Consider the following 19184-nt stretch of genomic DNA (forward strand, 5'->3'; position numbering starts at 1 on the left):
CAAAGAATAGATTTGGGAAGGAACAGAAGAGGTCATCTTTGGTTCCACTTCCTGCCTAGAAAAACTGAGTAAGATGATTAAGTATGTATTTTTAATTAATCATTTAAAAAACTAGGACATTCACTGGGTTCTCTCCTGAGAAGATGGAGAAAGGTACTTAACCCTACATATAAAGGTTAAAAACAAAAACAATACTCCACTGCCGTTGAGTTGATTCGGACTCATAGTGACCCTATAGGATAGAGTAGAACTGCCCCATAGGGTTTCCAAGAAACTGCTGGTGGCTTGGAACTGCTGACCTTTTGGTTAACAACTGAGCTCTTAACCACTCTGCAAGGTAGTAACCTAAAAATTTTAGAACTTCTAGATGTGTGAGAAAGTGAAAAAAAAAAAAAAAGGTACGCAACTAAGCTGCTCTTTGTTGATATCAGAAATGGGCCTGTCATTCATTTCGGCATCGAAGCATAGCCTCCTATCTCAGGGGGCAGGACTAGGTTGGTTGGTTGTTTTTTCTCTCTCTCAGAAGGGCTCGACAGTTATTACAGGTTCGAAAAGCCTTGACCAACTTTTCAAGAGTTTCTTCCCATTTTTATTCCTGTAACTCACGGTGCTTTTACTCTGCTTTCAAGATGCATTCAGCTCTCCTGCTTCGTGACTGCTTCAGAAACAGCAGTTAACCTGTAATGAATAATTTGAAATTTTCAGCTTTCGTGAGTAAGTTTAATCTTATTTTTTAGCCAGTTAAAATTCAAGTGATTTTTAAAGACGTGTTAGCATGGGGTTAGGCATTTCACCACTTTTATTTTAAACATATTAAAAAAAAAAAAAAACTTTAGTGAGAAAGTAAGCTCCTATATAGAAAGGCTCCTTAAAAAGGCCCCTTTTGGTCTTTTAGGACCTGTGCTTCCAGTTTCTTTTGAAGTATCTTTGTTACGTTAGGCAGTATTCAGATGTCTTTTAAAAGCCAGTAACTAAACAGTTTTCTTGAGCATCTTTTTCTTTTTATTGAGTATTGTAAATGGATCTATTCTGAGCTCGATTGCTTATGTCTGACACAGTCTCAAGTTTCCACTGAATGGTAACAAAGACTGTAGAGTGTTGTTGGTACTGCAGTGAGAGGCATGCTTCCTTAGACCAGGTAGGAGAGATCATTTTGTTTCTTACTGCTGGGTGAGTTTTTACAGCGTTTGCTTTATGTTCGTTAAACAGCAGCAATGGTAAATTGATAAATAGCTAAGAGCACGCTGAAATCAAGACGTCCTTGCTTGTTGCAGACAGGAAAACTACAGGGCATGGGGGTTGGGGTGGGCTGGGGGGGGAGGGGTAAAGTTAGTTTATCACTCACTTATATAAATTAATTAAAATGTGAAAATAATTCTGGAGCTCAGTGTTTTTCATTCAAGAGCTAAAGAAGCAGTTGAGGAATGGAATTAATTTTAAAGGTACTTCATGGTTTTAACTTCTGAAAGCAATTCAAATGATTTTTACTTCCATTTCTTTCCAGTAGTTAATAAAATAAACTTTGCCCTTAACTATACATTTCTTTTTCATTTATGGAGAATTTAAATTGTCAGCAGCAAAATATGCTTACTTGGGATCTTTAGGAATAAACCTGACACTTGAAAAATATTTCAGCTTTTATAGCTGTTTCATTCCTTTTTTTCCCCCAGTACATTTTTCTTAAAACTATTTGTGCTTTGAAAATGTCAGCTGTATTCTAATGAAGCTCAGGCATTGTTTGCTCATAAAGGGACCGGTGCATTCCACTGCTTTATGGTTTATTATGAGGCACAGTGTGAGGGTGTGGGTGGCACCATTTGGTGTCTGCCTCTTGGGGCAGTGACTGCCATTATGTTAGCTTTGGGTTGGCAAAGAAAATATAGCATGCAAGATTCTATATGCATCTGGATCCCGTGAAGAAAAAACTCTAAGCAATTCTGAGTGAGCCGGGAATGTGTGACAACTTGATTGAGTTGATCACTTCAAGTATACTTTTCAAGTCTGCATTTTAGTTACAATTAAACATCAGTCACCTCTCTTGTTTTTTGATGTGTATGGAATTTAGCCATTCTTTGAGCTTGAATAAAAAAGTGAATCTTTCCAGATAAATGATGACATTTTAATAGATTCAGCACAATTTTAAATAATTTAATACATTTACTTTAGAACGAGTTTTAAGGAACTTGGTGTGGGTAGGGTGGGGAGTGGTGGGGGGGAGGTGGGGAGAGAGGCGTCCTTTCAGTTAGAAAAGGGCCTGATGAAGAAAAAGCAACAGATGTTTCTTCTGTTACAATTGAGGTTGTTTCATTCAAAACACAGTAGCTGGAATGGGGAGGGGAGGTCATAAATCTCACTTAATCAGTGAATAAACAAAGCTTAGTCATTTAAAATTTGCTTTTATATTCATGATTTGAAAATCAGTACTAGAGTAACATATTTGGAATAACAAACTCCTTGGAGAGACCTTTTTTTCCATCTTCAAAAATTGTGTGTAATTAATGAAAAAGTGTCAAATTTTATTTTAGACCACTTAACTTTTGGAAGAAAATTGATCTTTGGATTATTTAGAGTATTTTTTAAAAGTTAAATCATTATAAAATACATAGCGAACATTCAGGATGCAAAAGTTTATAATTGCGCGATAGTTACTAAGGCTCAAAATGAATTTAAAATGGAAACACCAGTAGTATATGTTAATAAGTCATTTTGTCTTCTATGAAAAGCATGAAACTTATTCCAGAAGATCTTTGAATAAGAAATGTGGAAGAAATATTTTGGGTTTAATTGAAATGATGTCTTGGAGTTTGCCTCTCAAAAGATAGTGAGCTTATAGTTTGCCTCTCAAAAGATAGTAAGCTTAGGGTGGTCGCTAATGGAAAGGGGGGAGTGATTATCTGCCGAAAAGAGGATGGAAGAGTTTGCAGGCAATATGCATGTAATGCAAGCAGCCAACGTTAAAAAAAAAAAAATTTTTGAATTTGTGGAATTCATAATGAATAAAGTAGTAAAAACCTTTTCCTTTTGCAAGTAACACAAAGAGAAGTGCTGTGCTCTTGTATAATGTACATTTATTTATATGCTTTATAACTTTATGCATTTCTTAAAGTCAGCTCTTGAGAAACCAGTGCTGAGCACCAGGTCTCTCACATCTGAGGCATTTATTTAGTAAATACTTGCTATACTTACTCTGTAAAATTAACAGTAATTTACCTAGTACTTTAATAGCCAAAAAATTCTTTGAGATATAGTTCAAAATTTGTGCATGGATCAAATATTATACAGATTTCTAAATACTTAATTTGTTTAAAAACTGGAAAAGATAAAAATGTCACCGTTCAAGGAGATTATTAAAAATTTCTCTTGCTCTTAGCTAGTATCCGTGGGCTTCCCTGAAGATTTGCTTTGCTTCGAATAATGACAGAATTTAGAGATTTTGAGGCAGTGTCATTGTTTTAATTAAGATTAGATAAGACTTTTTAGTAGAGAAGCCATTTGGTTTATGTACATTTTGTTGGTTTAAGGAATAGTAACGTGTAACACTTGGATTTTTTTCTCTTTCTAAGAAAAGTAAAATAACTTAAATGGATTAATACGGATTTACAAACCACAAGTTTGACTGAAGTGAGAACTTTTGCAGTGTTGACCAAAGCTGTCTATTTTGATAGGATAGACAGCTTTGGGAAAAAAAAAAAAAAAAGTTGGTGGCCCCACATGTGAAATGTAACTATGACAACATAGATTGTAGCAATTAAAAATGCATATAGCACAGTTATAAATTGAGACATGATAGTAAGTGACTTACTAAGGAAAACAGCATCAGCAGAAATAGTTGAGACTGTTAACCCTTCAAATTAAGAGCAATCAGTTGAATTATTTTAAGATCAATTTCCATTATGAAAATTATTATAGAATCATCAAGTGTGTGTTCAGATTATGACAGAGAGAAGCGAAGCACATTAGTTTTTGCTATACTGCAGATATATACTCTGTATATGATAAGCCAAATTCTATTTTACGGTAGATTTGTACTGTATATATGAGAAACCAAACCAGTTTGAGTTTGTTGCCTAGAAGTTGGTTGACAGCATCTGAAGGGGGAAAAAAAAAAAAAAAAAAGCTTTCCTAGTTCAGCGGCCATTTAGAGATAATTCCCGAAGTCTAATAAACACTTCCTTCAGCAATGGATTTCTTTTACTGAAATAAATACATATATACTGAAAGAAGACTTCAGGAGTGAGGCATCTGTGGTTATTGCCCTATGTAAACTCCTTAGCGCAAAACTGGGGGTGTAGAGAAATCTGAGGCTCACCAGTTCATTCTTCCCCAAGTCAGAATACCCAGAGAGTGACTGATTTAAATGTTTCCTGCCTAACAGAAGTAATTAGAAATAATCACTGTTTAGAAATCTCTCATATTTGGGATGGTGCCTATATTTCCCTGAACCTTTTACACTGTTGTTTAAGAGCTGGTGAAATAGTGTGGGTACTGTGCCTTGACTATATTATGACTTAACTCTGTTTTGTGAATGCGTCCAGGAACCTATTATATAGTAACATTGTTTCGTCCTACCAAGTTTCAAGCAGGGAGTTTTCAACTGTACTTTTGGATCCTGACTCTAAAACTGGAGCCCATCAGCAGGGAGCTTCGTTTTTGACACTTTGCTCACTTGTGGTGCAGAGTGTGGCAACTCTTTTGGCAATTTCCCTGACAGAATAATGAAGAAACCACGAACTGAGCACTTACTGTGTGCCAGGTAGACGTAGTAGAACTTACTTACAAAGTTTGCAATATCTTTTAATAGATAACGTTTTAATAGAGAGGGGTTTTGTCTACATTATGTCTAACTTTTGAGATTTCTTGCTCTTCACAATCTGATGTAAATGTAGCTTCAGTAATAGCCCTCAAGTGGAAAATCTTGTTGAAATAAGACTACTGATAAATTATTATAATTTGGAAAGAGCTATTTAATATGGTATACTTAGTGCAATACACGTTGTATGGAATACAATGATTCCCTTTTTTTATTTGCTAAGAGGAGAACTGTTCTGGAACTCTTAATTCATGGGTGGTCCTTGGTCTGTTTGCATTTGTGTCCTAAAATTATAAATGTATTTTAAGAACTCAACTTTTTTAATCTAGCTTTGTCTGCAATCATTGTCACCTTTTATAAATATTGAAAAAATATTTCACTGGACTGTGAGTTTTAAATGATTTGTTAGTTAACCCTGTCTGTGGCAGGTTACCATCTAAGAGGTGTGAGCTCCATGAGAATGATTTTCAACTAAGTGCCCTTGGGTGTTTTGATACTCATAAATTCTGATCCTCGTGGCTGCACCCAGATGCCTTGATCTACCCTAGCCATTCAGTGGCTGTTGGTACGAGATAAAATGTGCAGCTTTTCTCTCAGTCTCTTTTACTAGGCCAGCAGACAGTGTCTGTGCACCATCTATCTCGGGGTCTGTTAGTTGTGGCAGTGGTGCAAAAGTAGTGGTCAAAAATGGGCTAAACATTGAAAAGATACAGCATTTAAGAGCAAGAGATGGAACCAATAAGGGTCAACCCAGCCCTTTCTTTCTCTTTTTAAAATGAAAACAGATAAATTTAGTGTAGTAGAATCTGTTTACAATCTGTTACCTCCTTAATTTGAACAAAGAGAAAAAGGTGACTTGAAGTATTTCCCAGTCTTGCCTGATCATAAGAATCATCTAAGACACTTGTTAAAAATACAGATTCCCCACCTGGTCTTTGATTCTTTAGGTATCTAGTGGAACCCAGGAGTGTGTATTTTGAATACGAGGGCCCCTTCCCCCAGCCCGTGCATCTTATAAGCAGGCACATTTGGGAAGAACTGCTGTGAAGGATTGGGAGAACCAAAATGGTTTGGGGGCATATGGTAAACTTCAGTCAGTTATTAATCAGAAGATACACTGTCCAAAAATAGGAAATTTTAATTAAGCAGTTGGAAGAGACATGAAAAAATTAGGAGTTTAAAGGGTTTTCTTTACTGAGCAAGATAGAAGAAAAAGTACCCAATGGCATGTTTTAACAAAGGTAAAGAAGCCCTTGAAAAAGCAGTGGGAGCAAGCCTGGTTTTAGATGGACCTTTAACAAATATTGAAGGCAATGACCTGGAAAAGAGACCTAGTGAGAGTGGACTAAATGATTTCTAAAAAATTTTAGCTTTGAGGTTTGATAAACTCAATGAAAACTGTGATAATATGCCAGACTTTGAATTAAGGAGTTAGCTTAAAAAATAAAGAGGCCATGGTGACTGCCATTAATGTCACTGAATTGTACACTTAAAAATGTTTAAAATGTTTGTTACATGTATTTCACCACAATACAGATTTTTAAAAAAGAAGAAGAAGGAAGAGGCTAAGTTTAAATCCTGGCAGTAAGAAGAAATGGTTTCTCCAAAGAAATGGTTTTTTCTCCTTTCAAGATGAAGAAGCCAGGGCATTTATGATTTTGGAAAACAGAGCAGGAGCTAACTTATTGTTTTAAAAGGTGTCCTCTGAGTAAAAATACTCATCAGAGCCAAGAGAACAGATTTGATCCTTTCAGGAAAACATGTAGGAAAGCCTGGCATATAAGATTTATTGACTATTTAGGAGTATAACCGTAGGCTATAGAGCTTCTTGTTATGGTTATTTCAAGGTTCCTTGGTTCATGGAAGGATTCTGGTTAGGTGGTCCATTTTGGGGAATTCTAGAAGCCCTGTGTCTGACAGCTGCAGAAACATCCAGGTTTTTGCTTCCATGGCTATGCTATGTAGAAATACACGTTCTGGATGTTCTGTCCATATCTACGCACTCTGGAATGCTTGATTTCCATTTGGGAACCAACTACCAAGAGGGCCGTTCCAGAGGTGACATTTACCGTTATACCTGGGAGATATTATGAACTTCTGTCTTCTGTTTCTCACTCATCCCGATTATAGTGATGTTGTGGTCACCCAAGTTAAAAAGTTTAACAAGTGTGATGACCTTTGGATTTAATCATAGGAACTTTGGTGAGCAGGATTGACTACAGACGCAACAAAATAGAATGTTTAACAGTGGAACAGTGTGCAGATAGGCAGCGCACTGAATAACCTGTGAGGCAGTAGCTCGCTAATACATAGAATAAAAACTTTTTTTTTAAAAAAAGAGGAAGATATCTGAGTATGTTTAAACATTAAAATGAAGGTGGTCAAGAGTAACTGCAAGGTTTATTTCTTTACCTTTTCCCCCAACACTATAGGTGTACATTATACATGGATGTGCTGTATTTTACCTGTCTTAACAGATTTTATATTTCCAACTAGATGCACTGTCTTTTCAAATTAATTATGAGTCATTAATCTGATATGAAGATAGTGCTATTAACTTACCAGGCCTAAGTTATTTTCAAATAGAGGTCATAGGTCTCCCCTGAGTCATCCATATAATTTTCCCTAGTCCAATTTGCTTTCAAAGGCATATATTGCTTTCTAGGTGGCTGGCTGAAATTAGAAATACAGTCTTAAGTTTATGGAATCTCTTCTCTTTGCAAAATGAATTGGCCTATTCTGGAATTGACCTGTAACTTAACCTCATTAGTACTATATTTTGAACTAATTGGTAGTCCTTTTGATAGTTATTAACGAATAGTTAAAAGGGTAGTACGGGAAGGAAAGAAGTGCTTGACACTTTGTTTCTCTGGCTCTGCTAGTTCTCTTATGGAATGTTAATAATGAATGAAGTAAAACTGTGTGGCACTGGTGCATGAGTAGGCAGGTCAGTGGAGCAGAATGGAAAGTCAGGAAAGTGACCCAAACACATAAGTGATAAAGGTAGTATTTCATGTCGGTGTGGGGGTAGTGGGTGGATTATTCATTAACGGGAGCCATCTGGAAAAAAATAAACTTGGGCCATTCATTTCTTACACCAAATAAATTCCAGGTGGGTCAAGAATTTAAAATGAAGGTATTAAGTATTACGCTTGATCTTAGCCAAAAGATGCAAAAGCAAGGCATTAAGTATTTCTAGATGGCTAGGGGTTTCTAGAAACATGGGGGGTGTTTAATAAAATCTTTGCGTGAAAGAACAGCATATGTAATTTTTTTAAAGATGACTTAAAAGGTGTCCAGCCTTACTCATAATAAAACAAAAATGAGATACTTTGTTTTAACCTAAAAATTGGCAAAAGTAAAGTTTGTTAAGATATTGATGTGTTAGGATATGTGGAAATGGACACTTTCATACATTTATGAAGGGAAGATAAATTGGTACAACCAATGTATGTAAAGACATTTTTATAGGCATTGCAGTATTGGTTGTAATACTAAAAGATTTTCCATCACTAAGAGACTCAGTAAATAAACTGTTAGAGCTGTAAAAGGAAATACTATGTAGCTAACAAAATAAAGATTGAGGCAACATTACATATAAAGATACATAAAGGTATCTAAGATAGAGTTACAGTATTAAGTGAAAAAAGCAACATGCAAACTGCTATAGTATTCAACTGTATGTATAGAAAGAAAGAATATTTATACATCTATGCTTGTAGAGGGCTAGAATATTTCTGGAAGGTATATAAAAACTGTCATCAGTAGCTATCAGTAGGGATGGGGAATGGTTAGGTGGTGCTTGGGAGTGGGAGGAGACTTAATTTTCACTGCACACCCTTGTCGCATGAATTTTGTATCATATGCTTGCATGCAGGCATTCATTTACTCATTAATTCATCCATCCATCCAACACATATTTACTGAGTATCAGTATGTGCTAGGTACTGTGCTAGGAGTTAGAGACACAGCACTGAATGAGATGACAAAGTTCCTGCGCTTGCAGAACTTAACATTCTGAGAATGGGCAGGCTGCAGATAATAATCACATGCTGTTGTTGTTGTTAGTTGCCCGTGAGTCAATTCTGACTCATGGTGACCCCCACGTGTGCAGAGTAGAACTGCTCCATAGGGTTTTCAAGGCTGTGACTTTTCAGAAGCAGATCGCCAGGCCTGTCTTACCAAGCGCCTCTGGTGGGTTTGAACTACCAACCTTTCAGTTAGTAATCCAGTACTTAACCAATTGCGCTACTCAGGGACTCCAGTAATCATATAAACAAGTAAATATAAATATACAATATATCCTGTGCAGATAAATGCTATGATGAAAACTAAAGCATAGTACGGTAGGAATGGAGCACTTACATAGGGTGATCAGACATCTTTGATGCAGTGTCAACTGATTAGAGATTTGAAGGAAGTAGGGGAGTAAAGGGTGTAGGTATCTGGGGGAAGAAAGTTACAGAGAAACTTAAGCACAAAGAACATGAGGTGGAAATTTGCTTCTCAGGGTTTGAGTAACAGCAGAGACCTGCGTGACTAGTTGAGTGAGGCAGAGGGAACCTGACAGGTGATGGGTCAGAAAGGAGGGCTGCAGGCGATACAGGACTGTGTAGACCATCATGAGGACTTGTGCTGACTGAGATGCTAAGCCATTCAGAGGGTTTTGAAGAGAATTGATTAATCCACAAAACAGGGTTACTCTGGCTGCTGTGTGGAGAATAGACCAGTGCTGTCCAGTAGTATAATGTGAGCCAGATAGGTAATTTTAAATTTTCTGGTAGCCACATTGAAAATGTAAAAAGAAACAGCTGAAATTTTAATGATTGTTGTTAGGTGCCGTTGAGTCAGTTCTGACCCATAGCAACCCCGTGTACAACAGAATGAAACACTGCCTGGTCCTACACCATTCTCACAGTTCTCGTTATGCTTGAGCCCATTGTTGCAGCCACTGTGTCAGTCCATCTCATCAAGAGTCTTCCTCTTTTTTACTGACCCTCTACTTTACCAAGAATGATGTCCTTCTCCAGGGACAGGTCCCTCCTGATAACATGTCCAAAGTACGTGAGACGAAGTCTAGCCATCCTCACTTCTAAGGGGCATTCTGGCTATACTTTTTCTGAGACAGATTTGTTCATTCTTCTGACAGTGCATGGTATATTCAGTATTCTTCGCCAGCACCACAACTCAAAGTCATCAGTTCTTCTTTGGTCTACATTATTCTAGAGACTACTGTATTGGACAGCGTGGAAATAGACTTGCAGGGCAGCGGGATGAGGCACAATACAGAAGCAGGGAAATGAATCAGGAGGCTATTGTAATCATTCAGGCAAGAGCAGTGGGGTGGGTGAGAAGTGCTACTCAAGCTATTTTTAAAGACAGAACCAAGAGGATTTATTAATGGATTGCACATGGGATATGAGAGAGGGGAGTCAGCAGTGATCTGAGGTTGCTGATATGAACAGTTGAAAGAAGGGAGATATGGGAGAAGGAGGCTTCAGGTAGGGGTCAGAAGTTAGATTTTGGACATGTAAGTTTGAAATACCTATTAGACATCGAAATGAGATGACAAGACAGTTTGATACATGAATCTGGAGTTCCGGAGAGAGGTTTAATCTGGAGAAATATACACGGGAGCCATCCATGTATTTAAAGCCATGACAGATCACCTAGTGAGGAAGGGTAGGCAGAGAAAACATTGGAGGATCATGCTAAGGAAGAGCCAGGAACCAAGACTGAGGAGGAGCAGCCAGTGGGATAGGAGGAGAACCTGAGAGAGTGGTGGCTTGGATGCCAAGTGAAGAGTCAGATGTGGCTGGTAGGTTAAACTGAAAGCTGAGATTTGACCATTGGATTGAGCAACATAGAGATGATCTTGACGAGCTACCTCAGTGGAGTTGTGGGGGAAGTAATGGGGGTGGGTTCAAGAGAAACTGAGGAGAGGTAGTGGAGATGGCAAATGTAGACAGCTGTCATGAGGAGTTTGCTTAAAGGGCAACAGAAATGAGTTGGTAGCTGGAAGACTGCGTGTGATCAGGAAAGGTTATTTTTGCTTGTTTTTTGCTTTTAAGATAGGATAAATGATGCATGTTTATGTGCTGATGAGAATGATCCAGCAGAGAGGGAAAGATGGTGATAATGCAGGAGACAAAAGGGATGGTAGTTGGAGGGATAATTTAGGCTAGGGCATGAGCTACCTGTTTAAAAAATAAAATTTTAAAAATTTAAGAAAGAACATAGCCCCAGTTGAGGGAACAGAAGAAGAAAAGCAAGAGGATTGAATAATCTCTAATTAACTTCTTAAAAATAAATATGAAGTTGTCTAGTTTACTTTTTGCCATCATTTTTTATTAAGGTAAAATTTACCCTTTTTAGCCTGCAGGCCTGTGAGTTTGACAACGCACACACCACCACAACCCAGGTCATTTTTTAACTTTTATTTAGGGCTATAGGTTAGCTTGTCCTGTAAATTGGACCCTATACATATTGGATATCCACTCCTTCTGATTTTAGAGACTAATCATTCCATAAAATAGGTATATTCTTACCTAGAGTAAGTTAGTAATTTGGATCTTCTAGGAAGAATGTGATATAGACTTGGGTACAGAAGATTTTTCTTAAAGCTAATTCAGGCCAAAAAAAAAATTCAGAAAGTTCTGTGAGAAGATAACTTATATGAGCCTCATGTAGACAAACTACATTATTTGACTGAATTTTTTTCATTTTAATTGGATATACTGAAGGTGATTAACTGAAACTGGAGCCCCCTAAAGAACTATGAGTGTAAGAAATCTTTGGTTTCTGGACAATTCCAATGGAAAACAGAAAGTTTCCAGTTACTCAAGAAATTGAAATAAAATTTTGAGGCGAAATTCTGTGCCTGTGTCAAGGTTTGGCATAAATTTTTTAGCTCTCAGTTTCCTAGCCACTTCCCTAGTGATTGATCTCTTAGTTAATTTGGAGAATTTGCTAGAACCAAAATTCAGGCAAGTTTTTTAATTTTTGTTTTTAGTAAATACATCTAGTGCCAGGAGTTGGCTTCTAGACAGTGTCAGGCTCCTATTGGCAATGAGCTAGGAATTAAAGCCAAGTAATTATTAAAAATTATTTGGTTTGGTTTACTTCCATTAACTGGACTGAAATTTCTGGAGACTGGATGCTTTCGTAACCTATTTAAATGTGTCCTTTTGAGGCCAAAAAAAAAAAAAAAAATCTCTGCTGCTTACCCTAGTTGATTTGATGAAAGTAAATTTTGTCCAAATGCAGTGCTTTTATTTTCTGGATATTACAATTATTGGAATACCACAGAAGCTCCTTTAACTGCTTCTAAAGCAGATTTAATTTTTACTAATTATAAAATAGGTAGCCCTGGTAGTGCAACAGTTAAGTGCTTGGCTGCTAACCAAAAGATTGGCTGTTCGAACCTACCCAGCGGCTCCACGGGAGAAAGACCGGGTGATCTGCTTCCGTAAAGATCACAGCCTAGAAAACCCTATGGGGCAGTTCTACTCGGTCACATGGGGTTGTTATGAGTCGAAAACTGACTCGGCAGCACCTAAAAACAACAATCACAACATACAAACGCTTCAATTATAGAGGATCTTTATTTTGTTTCAACAGCTAAGGCTGATTCCCTCTCACTCCCTCCTCTTTTGGCAGAATGACAGTAGCTTTATAAATTATAAAACAAATGCTTGCGTGTTCATAAAACATTTCTTTCCCCAAATAATAAAAAGTATAAACAGAAAGTAAAAACCTCCTCTGAAATGGAATACATGTCCAGTCGCTTCCAGGAACAACTGCCTCCTTTGCTGTGAGACCAGAGGAGCTGGATGGTGCCCCGCTACCATTACTGAACATTTAGATCACGGATTCTATAGAAGAATCCTGATCAAAAGTGGGGAAACGTAGAAAAGAATTTCAAATTCCCATGGGATCCAGACTTTCTGGAGTCATTGAGGCTGGATGACCCCCTAAAACTATTACCCTGAGGAAATCTTTGACCTTTGAACCAAAACTATCCCCTGAAGTCATCTTTGAACCAAATAATAGTCGAGCCTAATTAGAAAAGAACTTCTGCATTAAGCATTATATTCTTTCAAAGAATATTCTACATATTATTAAATTGACAACAGCAACTCCATAGATGAGAAGCTTAGGGAGGGCAGTGACTTTGTGTTAATGATGGTGAAACAGTTTGGAAAAGGTCGAGAAAGGTGTCACAACTTGAAGAATGTAACCAATGTCACTGAATTTTATGTATAGAAATTGTTAAAGTGGTATATATTTTGTTATGTATATTTTCACCCCCCAAAAAAAATGAAAAAAAAACCACCTTTGTACTACTCAGAACCGCTATTAAATTTGTTTATCTTGCCAGACTTTTTAAACATACATGTATATATATATACACACGTGTGAGTGTGTGTGTGTGTGTGTGTGTGTGTATACATACATATATATACGTATGTGTGTTGTTCGGTGCCATCCAGTTGGTTCTGACTCATAGTGACCCCGCGTACAACAGAATGAAACACTGCTGAGTCCCGTGCCATCCTCACAATCGTTGTTATGTTTGAGCCCATTGTTGCAGCCACTGTGTCAATCCATCTCGTTGAGGGTCTTCCTCTTCTTTGCTGGCCTTCTATTTTACCAACCGTGATGTTGTTCTTCAGGGACTGATCCCTCCTGATAACATGTTCAATGTATGTGAGATGTAGTCTCGCCATCCTTGCTTCTAAAGAGCGTTCTCGTTATACTTCTTCCAAGACAGATTTGTTCGTTCTTTTGGTAGTCCATGGTATGTTTAGTATTCTTCGCCAACACCACAGTTCAAAGGTGTCAGTTCTTCCGTTATCTGTTGTCCAGCTTTCCCATGTATATGAGGTGATTGAAAACACCATGGCTTGGGTCAGGTGCACCTTAGTCTTCAAGGTAACATCTTTGCCTTTTAACGCTTTAAAGAGGTCTTCAGCAGATTTGCCCAGTGCAATGCGTCATTTGATTTCTTGACTGCTGCTTCCATAGGTGTTGGTTGTGGATCCAAGTAAAATGAAATCCTTGACAACTTCGCTCTTTTCTCTCTTTATCACGATGCTGCTTATTGATCCAGTTGTGAGGATTTTTGTTTTCTTTATGTTGAGGTGTAATCCATACTGAAGACTCTAGTCTTTGATCTTCATCAGTAAGTGCTTCAAGTCCTCTTCACTTTCAGCAAGCAAGGCTATGTCATCTGCATAATGCAGGTTGTTAATGAGTCTTCCTCTAATCCTGATGCCCCGTTCTTCTTCATATCGTCCAACTTCTTAGATTATTTGCTCAGCATACAGATTGAATGAGTATGGTGAAAGGATACAACCCTGACGCACACCTTTCCTGACTTTAAACCATGCAGTATCCCCTTGTTCTGTTCAAACGGCTGCCTCTTGATCTATGTACAGGTTCCTCAAGAGCACAATGCAGTTTTCTAGAATTCCCATTCTTCGCAGTGTTTTCCATAATTTGTTATGATCCACACAGTCAAATGTCTTTGCATAGTCAGTAAAACACAGGCAGACATCTTCCTGGTATTCTCTGCTTTCAGCCAAGATCCATCTGACATCAGTACTGATATCCCTAGTTCTACATCCTCTACTGAATCCAACTTGAATTTCTGGCAGTTCCCTGTCGCTACACTGCTGCAGCTGCTTTTGAATGATCTTCAGCAAAATTTTACTTGTGTGTGATATTAATGATGTGGTTTGATAATTTCTGCATTTGGTTGGATCACATTTCTTGGGAATAGCCATAAATATGGATCTCTTCCAGTCTGTTGGCCAGGTAACTGTCTTCGAAATTTCTCGGCATAGATGAGTGAGCGCTTCCAGTGCTGCATCTGTTTGTTGAAACATCTCAGTTAGCATTCCATCATTTCCTGGAGCCTTGTTTTTCACCATTGCCTTCAGTGCAGCTTGGACTTCTTCCTTCAGTACCATTGGTTCCTGATTATATGGTACCTCCTGAAATGGTTGAACGTCCACCAATTCTTTTTGGTATACTGACTTATTCCTTCCATCTTCTTTTGATGCTTCCTGCGTCGTTTAATATTTTCACCGTAGAATCTTTCATTATTGTAACTCAAGGCTTGAATTTTTTCTTCAGTTCTTGCAGCTTGAGAAATGCCGAGCGTATTTTTCCCTTTTGGTTTTCTAACTCCCAGTCTTTGTACATGTCATTAAAATAGTTTGTCTTCTCAAGCCACCTTTTGAAATCTTATGTTTAGCTCTTTTACTTCTTCATTTCTTCCTTTCTCTTTAGCTATTCAACGTTCAAGAGCAAGTTTCAGAATCTTTTCTGACATCCATTTTGGTCTTTTCTTTCTTTCCTCTCTTTTTAATGACCTCTTGCTTTCTTCATATATGATGTCCTTGATGTCATTCCACAACTCGTCTGGTCTTCGGTCATTAGTGTTCAGTGCGTCAAATCTGTTCTTGAGATGGTCTGTAAATTCAGGTGGGATATACTCAAGGTTATACTTTGGCTCTGGTGGACTTGTTCTGATTTTCTTCAGTTTCAACTTGAACTTGCATATGAGCAATTTATGATCTATTCCACAGTTGGCCCCTGGCCTTATTCTGACTGGTGATGGTGAGCTTTTCCATTGTCTCTTTCCACAGATGTAGTTGATTTGATTCCTGTGTATACATCTGGCGAGGTCCACATGTATAGTCACTGTTTATATTGTTGAAGAAAGATGTTTGCAATAAAGAAGTCTTTGGTCTTGTAAAATTCTATCATGCGATCTCTGGCATCATTTTATCACCAAGGCCATATTTTCCAACTACTAATCCATCGTCTTTGTTTCTAACTTTGGCATTCCAGTCACCAGTAATTATCAATGCATCCTGATTGCACGTTCAATCAATTTTTAGACTTAAGAAGTTGGTAAAAATCTTCAATTTCTTCATCTTTGGCCTTTTAGTAGTTGGTGCATACATTTGAATAATAGTCATATTAACTGGTCTTCCTTGTAGACGTATGGATATTATCCTATCACTGACAGCGTTGTACTTCAGGATGGATCTTGAAATGTTCTTTTTGACTATGAATGCGACACCATTCTTCTTTAGGTTATCATTCCTGGCATTGTAGACCATATGATTGTCCAATTCAAAATGGCCAGTACCAGTCCATTTCAGCTCACTAATGCCTAGTATACGGATTTTTATGCACTCCATTTCATTTTTAATGATTTCCAATTTTCCTCAATTCATACTTTGTACATTCCATGTTCCGATTATTAATGGATGTTTGCAGCTGTTTCTTCTCTATTTGAGTCATGCCACATCAGCAAATGAAGGTCTCAAAAGCTTGATTCCATCCACATCATTAAGATTGACTCTTCTTTGAGGAGGCAGCTCTTCCCCAGTCATATGTTGAGTGTCTTCCATCCTGAGGGGCTCCTCTTTGGGCACTATGTTAGACAGTGTTCTGCTGCTATTCATAAGGTTTTCACTGGCTAATTCTTTTCAGAAGTAGACCACTGGCTCCTTCTTCCTAGTCTGTCTTCCTCTGGAAGCTCAGCTGAAACCTGTCCGCCATGGGTGGACCCTGCTGGTATTTGAATACCGATGGCATAGCTTTCAACATCACAGAAACACACGAGCCTCCACAGTATAACAAACTGACAGATGCTTGGTGTCATATATAGTTTTTATGGTAAATGAAATCATACTAATTAAATTCTCATATAACAAGAATATTTTTCCAGGGCAATACATGCAGCTCTGAGTGCTTGTATTTTTTAGGGACATCATATACTTGTACCAGAAAGTGTTTAAACATTTAAATTGTTTCAAGGTTTTTGTTTTTATCCAAAATGCTGCAGTCCTAGGACATATATTATTGTTCTTACCTGCTTAGTTTCTTAGGATGTATTTCCACCAGAGGAATTGCTGGCCAGAGGGTGTGCCTATTATTAATTGTGATGTTGTTGCAGAGGCCAGAGATGAGCTTGCCACTTAGGCAACAGAGGGCAGTTGAAAGGACATTTGTTGAGGTGGAAAGAGTCTTTAAAATGCATATAATTGTTTTTAAAGCACTTATTTTAAATTTTATACTCTCTGTTTGTACCCTAACCCACAATTCCGTTGTCAGACTGCCCTCCAGAAAGGTTCTACAGTAACCTCCTCCACAACAGATTATGTTAGTCTCTTGAGTGCGGAAGACAGTGTCACTTGTTCACTGAATATATGTAGTGTTTAGCATTGTTGTTGGGTGCTGTCTAGTCAATTCCAACTTCTGTAATCTTTATGGAAGCAGATCGCCAGGTCTTTTCCTGCAGAACCCCTGGATAGGTTTGAGCCACCAACCTTTTGGTTAGCAGCTGACCGCTTAACCATTGGCGCCACCAGGGCTCCATTAGTACTTCACATATAGAAGGTGCTAAGTAAATATTTTTAAAATATGTGCATTTTGCCATATCCTTACCAATTTAGAGCGTTATTTAACTTCTTAATCTTTGTCAATCTGGTAGATAAAAAGATTTCTTTCTTAAAAAAATGTTAATCTTTGACTATTAAAATCAAACATCTTTTCATATAATTATTGCTATTTATATTTTTTCAGGTACTTGGCTTTTTTTATGTTGGAACATTATCTTTTTCTTATTGATTTATAAGGGTATGTTAAATAAATAAAAAATTTTAAGGATAGATATCTAATGAACTGTGTGTTGCAAATTTGTTTGCCCAGTCTGAAATTTGTCTTTTAAGTATATTGGGTCTTTTGCTATGTAGAAAACGTTGATTTTTAAAAGGCAGTCAATTCTGTCATTCTTTTCTCTTAAGATTTCTAAATTCTGTAACATGCTTGAAAGGCTTTAATCATTCGAAAATTATAAAAATACTATTCTATTACTTTTTTTAAATTTTATTTATTTTGTTGTTGTTGAGACTACACAGCAAAACATACACCAGTTCAACCATTTCTGCATGTACAGTGCATTGACTTTGATTACGTTCTTCAAGTTGTACAAGCATGCTCACACTCTTTTTCTGAGTTGTTTCTACACCATTAACATTAACTTGCTGCCCAGGTTTCCTCTCTAATCTTTCAAGTTGTTGTTGTCAGTTTGATCCCATATACCAAACCAAACCTGTTGCCATCGAGTCAATTCTGACTCATAGTGACCCTATAGGGCAGAGTAAAACACTCCCATAGAGTTTCCAAGAAGTGGCTGTTGGATTCGAACTGCCAGCCTTTTGGTTAGCAGCAGAGCTCTTAACCACTGTGCCACCAGGGTTTCTTGATCCCATATGGATAGATCTTAAAAGAGCATATGGCTCAAGGCAGACATTTTTTACTAGTTAATTAAACTGTTTGGTTTTAAGAAGACTTCAGGGGATATTTACTTTCTTTTTTTTTTTAAAAGCAATTTTATTGAGATATAAATCATGTGCCATACAATTCATCCTTTAAGTGTACAATTCCATGGATTTTCATTTATTCAGAGAGATGTGTAACCATCGCTACAGTCAATTTTAGAACATTTTTATCACCTCAAAAAGAAACTCCAGACCCTTTAGTTGTCACCCCTGTGAAATAGTAGGAGTAGTAGCAGTATTATTATCATCAGAACCTGTCTAACTTCAGGGGGGATGATGACCAGGATCAGCCCAAAACTGATTCCCATGAGGTGGAGGTCAGACATACCTATCCACTCTCTAACCTTTATACCAATTCTGACACCAGCCATCCCTTCCACGACACTCTCTTCTTCTCTTCTGGGTTCAATAATCCTTTGCAGTGGCCACACAGAACTCACAGACCATACTTATAGTTAAGTGGTTTATTAAGGAAGTAACAGGGCACAACTTGGCATCAGGATCACTAGGCTACAACTCAGGGTCAGAAAGCAGTAGGCAAAAAAGTCTCCCGTCTTCAGTGCAAGACAGCTTTCTCAGTTCCTTTCGGTTGTGCAGGCCTTCTCTTGGTCCCGAAGACAGGCTTCTCTCGGCCCCCTCAGGATAGGCTTCGCTCTGCGCCCTCAAGACAGGCTGCCCTCGGCCCTGCCATCTGTTACCACTGATTTTGCTACATGGCCCCTTCCAGGCCTGTCACCACTGGCTTTGCTGCTAGGCCCCTTCTGGGCCTCTCACTGTCTTCAGTTGTCTCAGTCATCTAGTGCTGCTCCAACAGAAAACCACAAGTGGATGGTTTTAGCAAAGAGAAATTTTTTCTCTCACAGTCCAGTAGGCTACAAGTCCAAATTCAGGGCATCAGCTCCAGGGGAACACTTTCTCCATCGGCTCTGGAGGAAAGTCCATGTCATCAGTCTTCCTTTGGTCTGGGAGCTTCTCTGCGCAGGAACCTCAGGTCCAAAGGACGCGCTCTG

The 19184-nt window shown here is 38.0% G+C and overlaps 1 protein-coding gene across 7 annotated transcripts in view; it reads left to right on the forward strand.

Moving 5' to 3' along the window:
- The window catches only part of TFDP2 (transcription factor Dp-2), a 230826-nt gene that overhangs the window by 150462 nt on the left and 61180 nt on the right, over positions 1-19184 (forward strand). Inside the window, exons 1-2 of one of the 7 annotated variants that reach the window (XM_023739337.1) lie at positions 529-545; positions 630-714. The exons of 4 other annotated variants lie outside the window; for them this stretch is intronic. In XM_023739337.1, coding sequence (XP_023595105.1) covers positions 684-714 — 31 coding nt within the window. In that variant the 5' untranslated portion in view covers positions 529-545; positions 630-683. Of the gene's footprint in view, positions 1-528; positions 715-860; positions 1139-19184 lie in introns of those variants that run through there. 2 more of the 7 variants (XM_023739340.1, XM_004385073.3) reach the window with 2 other exon arrangements.

This window comes from Trichechus manatus, unplaced genomic scaffold, assembly GCF_000243295.1.
Source record: "Trichechus manatus latirostris isolate Lorelei unplaced genomic scaffold, TriManLat1.0 scaffold00132, whole genome shotgun sequence".
Taxonomy (NCBI): domain Eukaryota; kingdom Metazoa; phylum Chordata; class Mammalia; order Sirenia; family Trichechidae; genus Trichechus; species Trichechus manatus.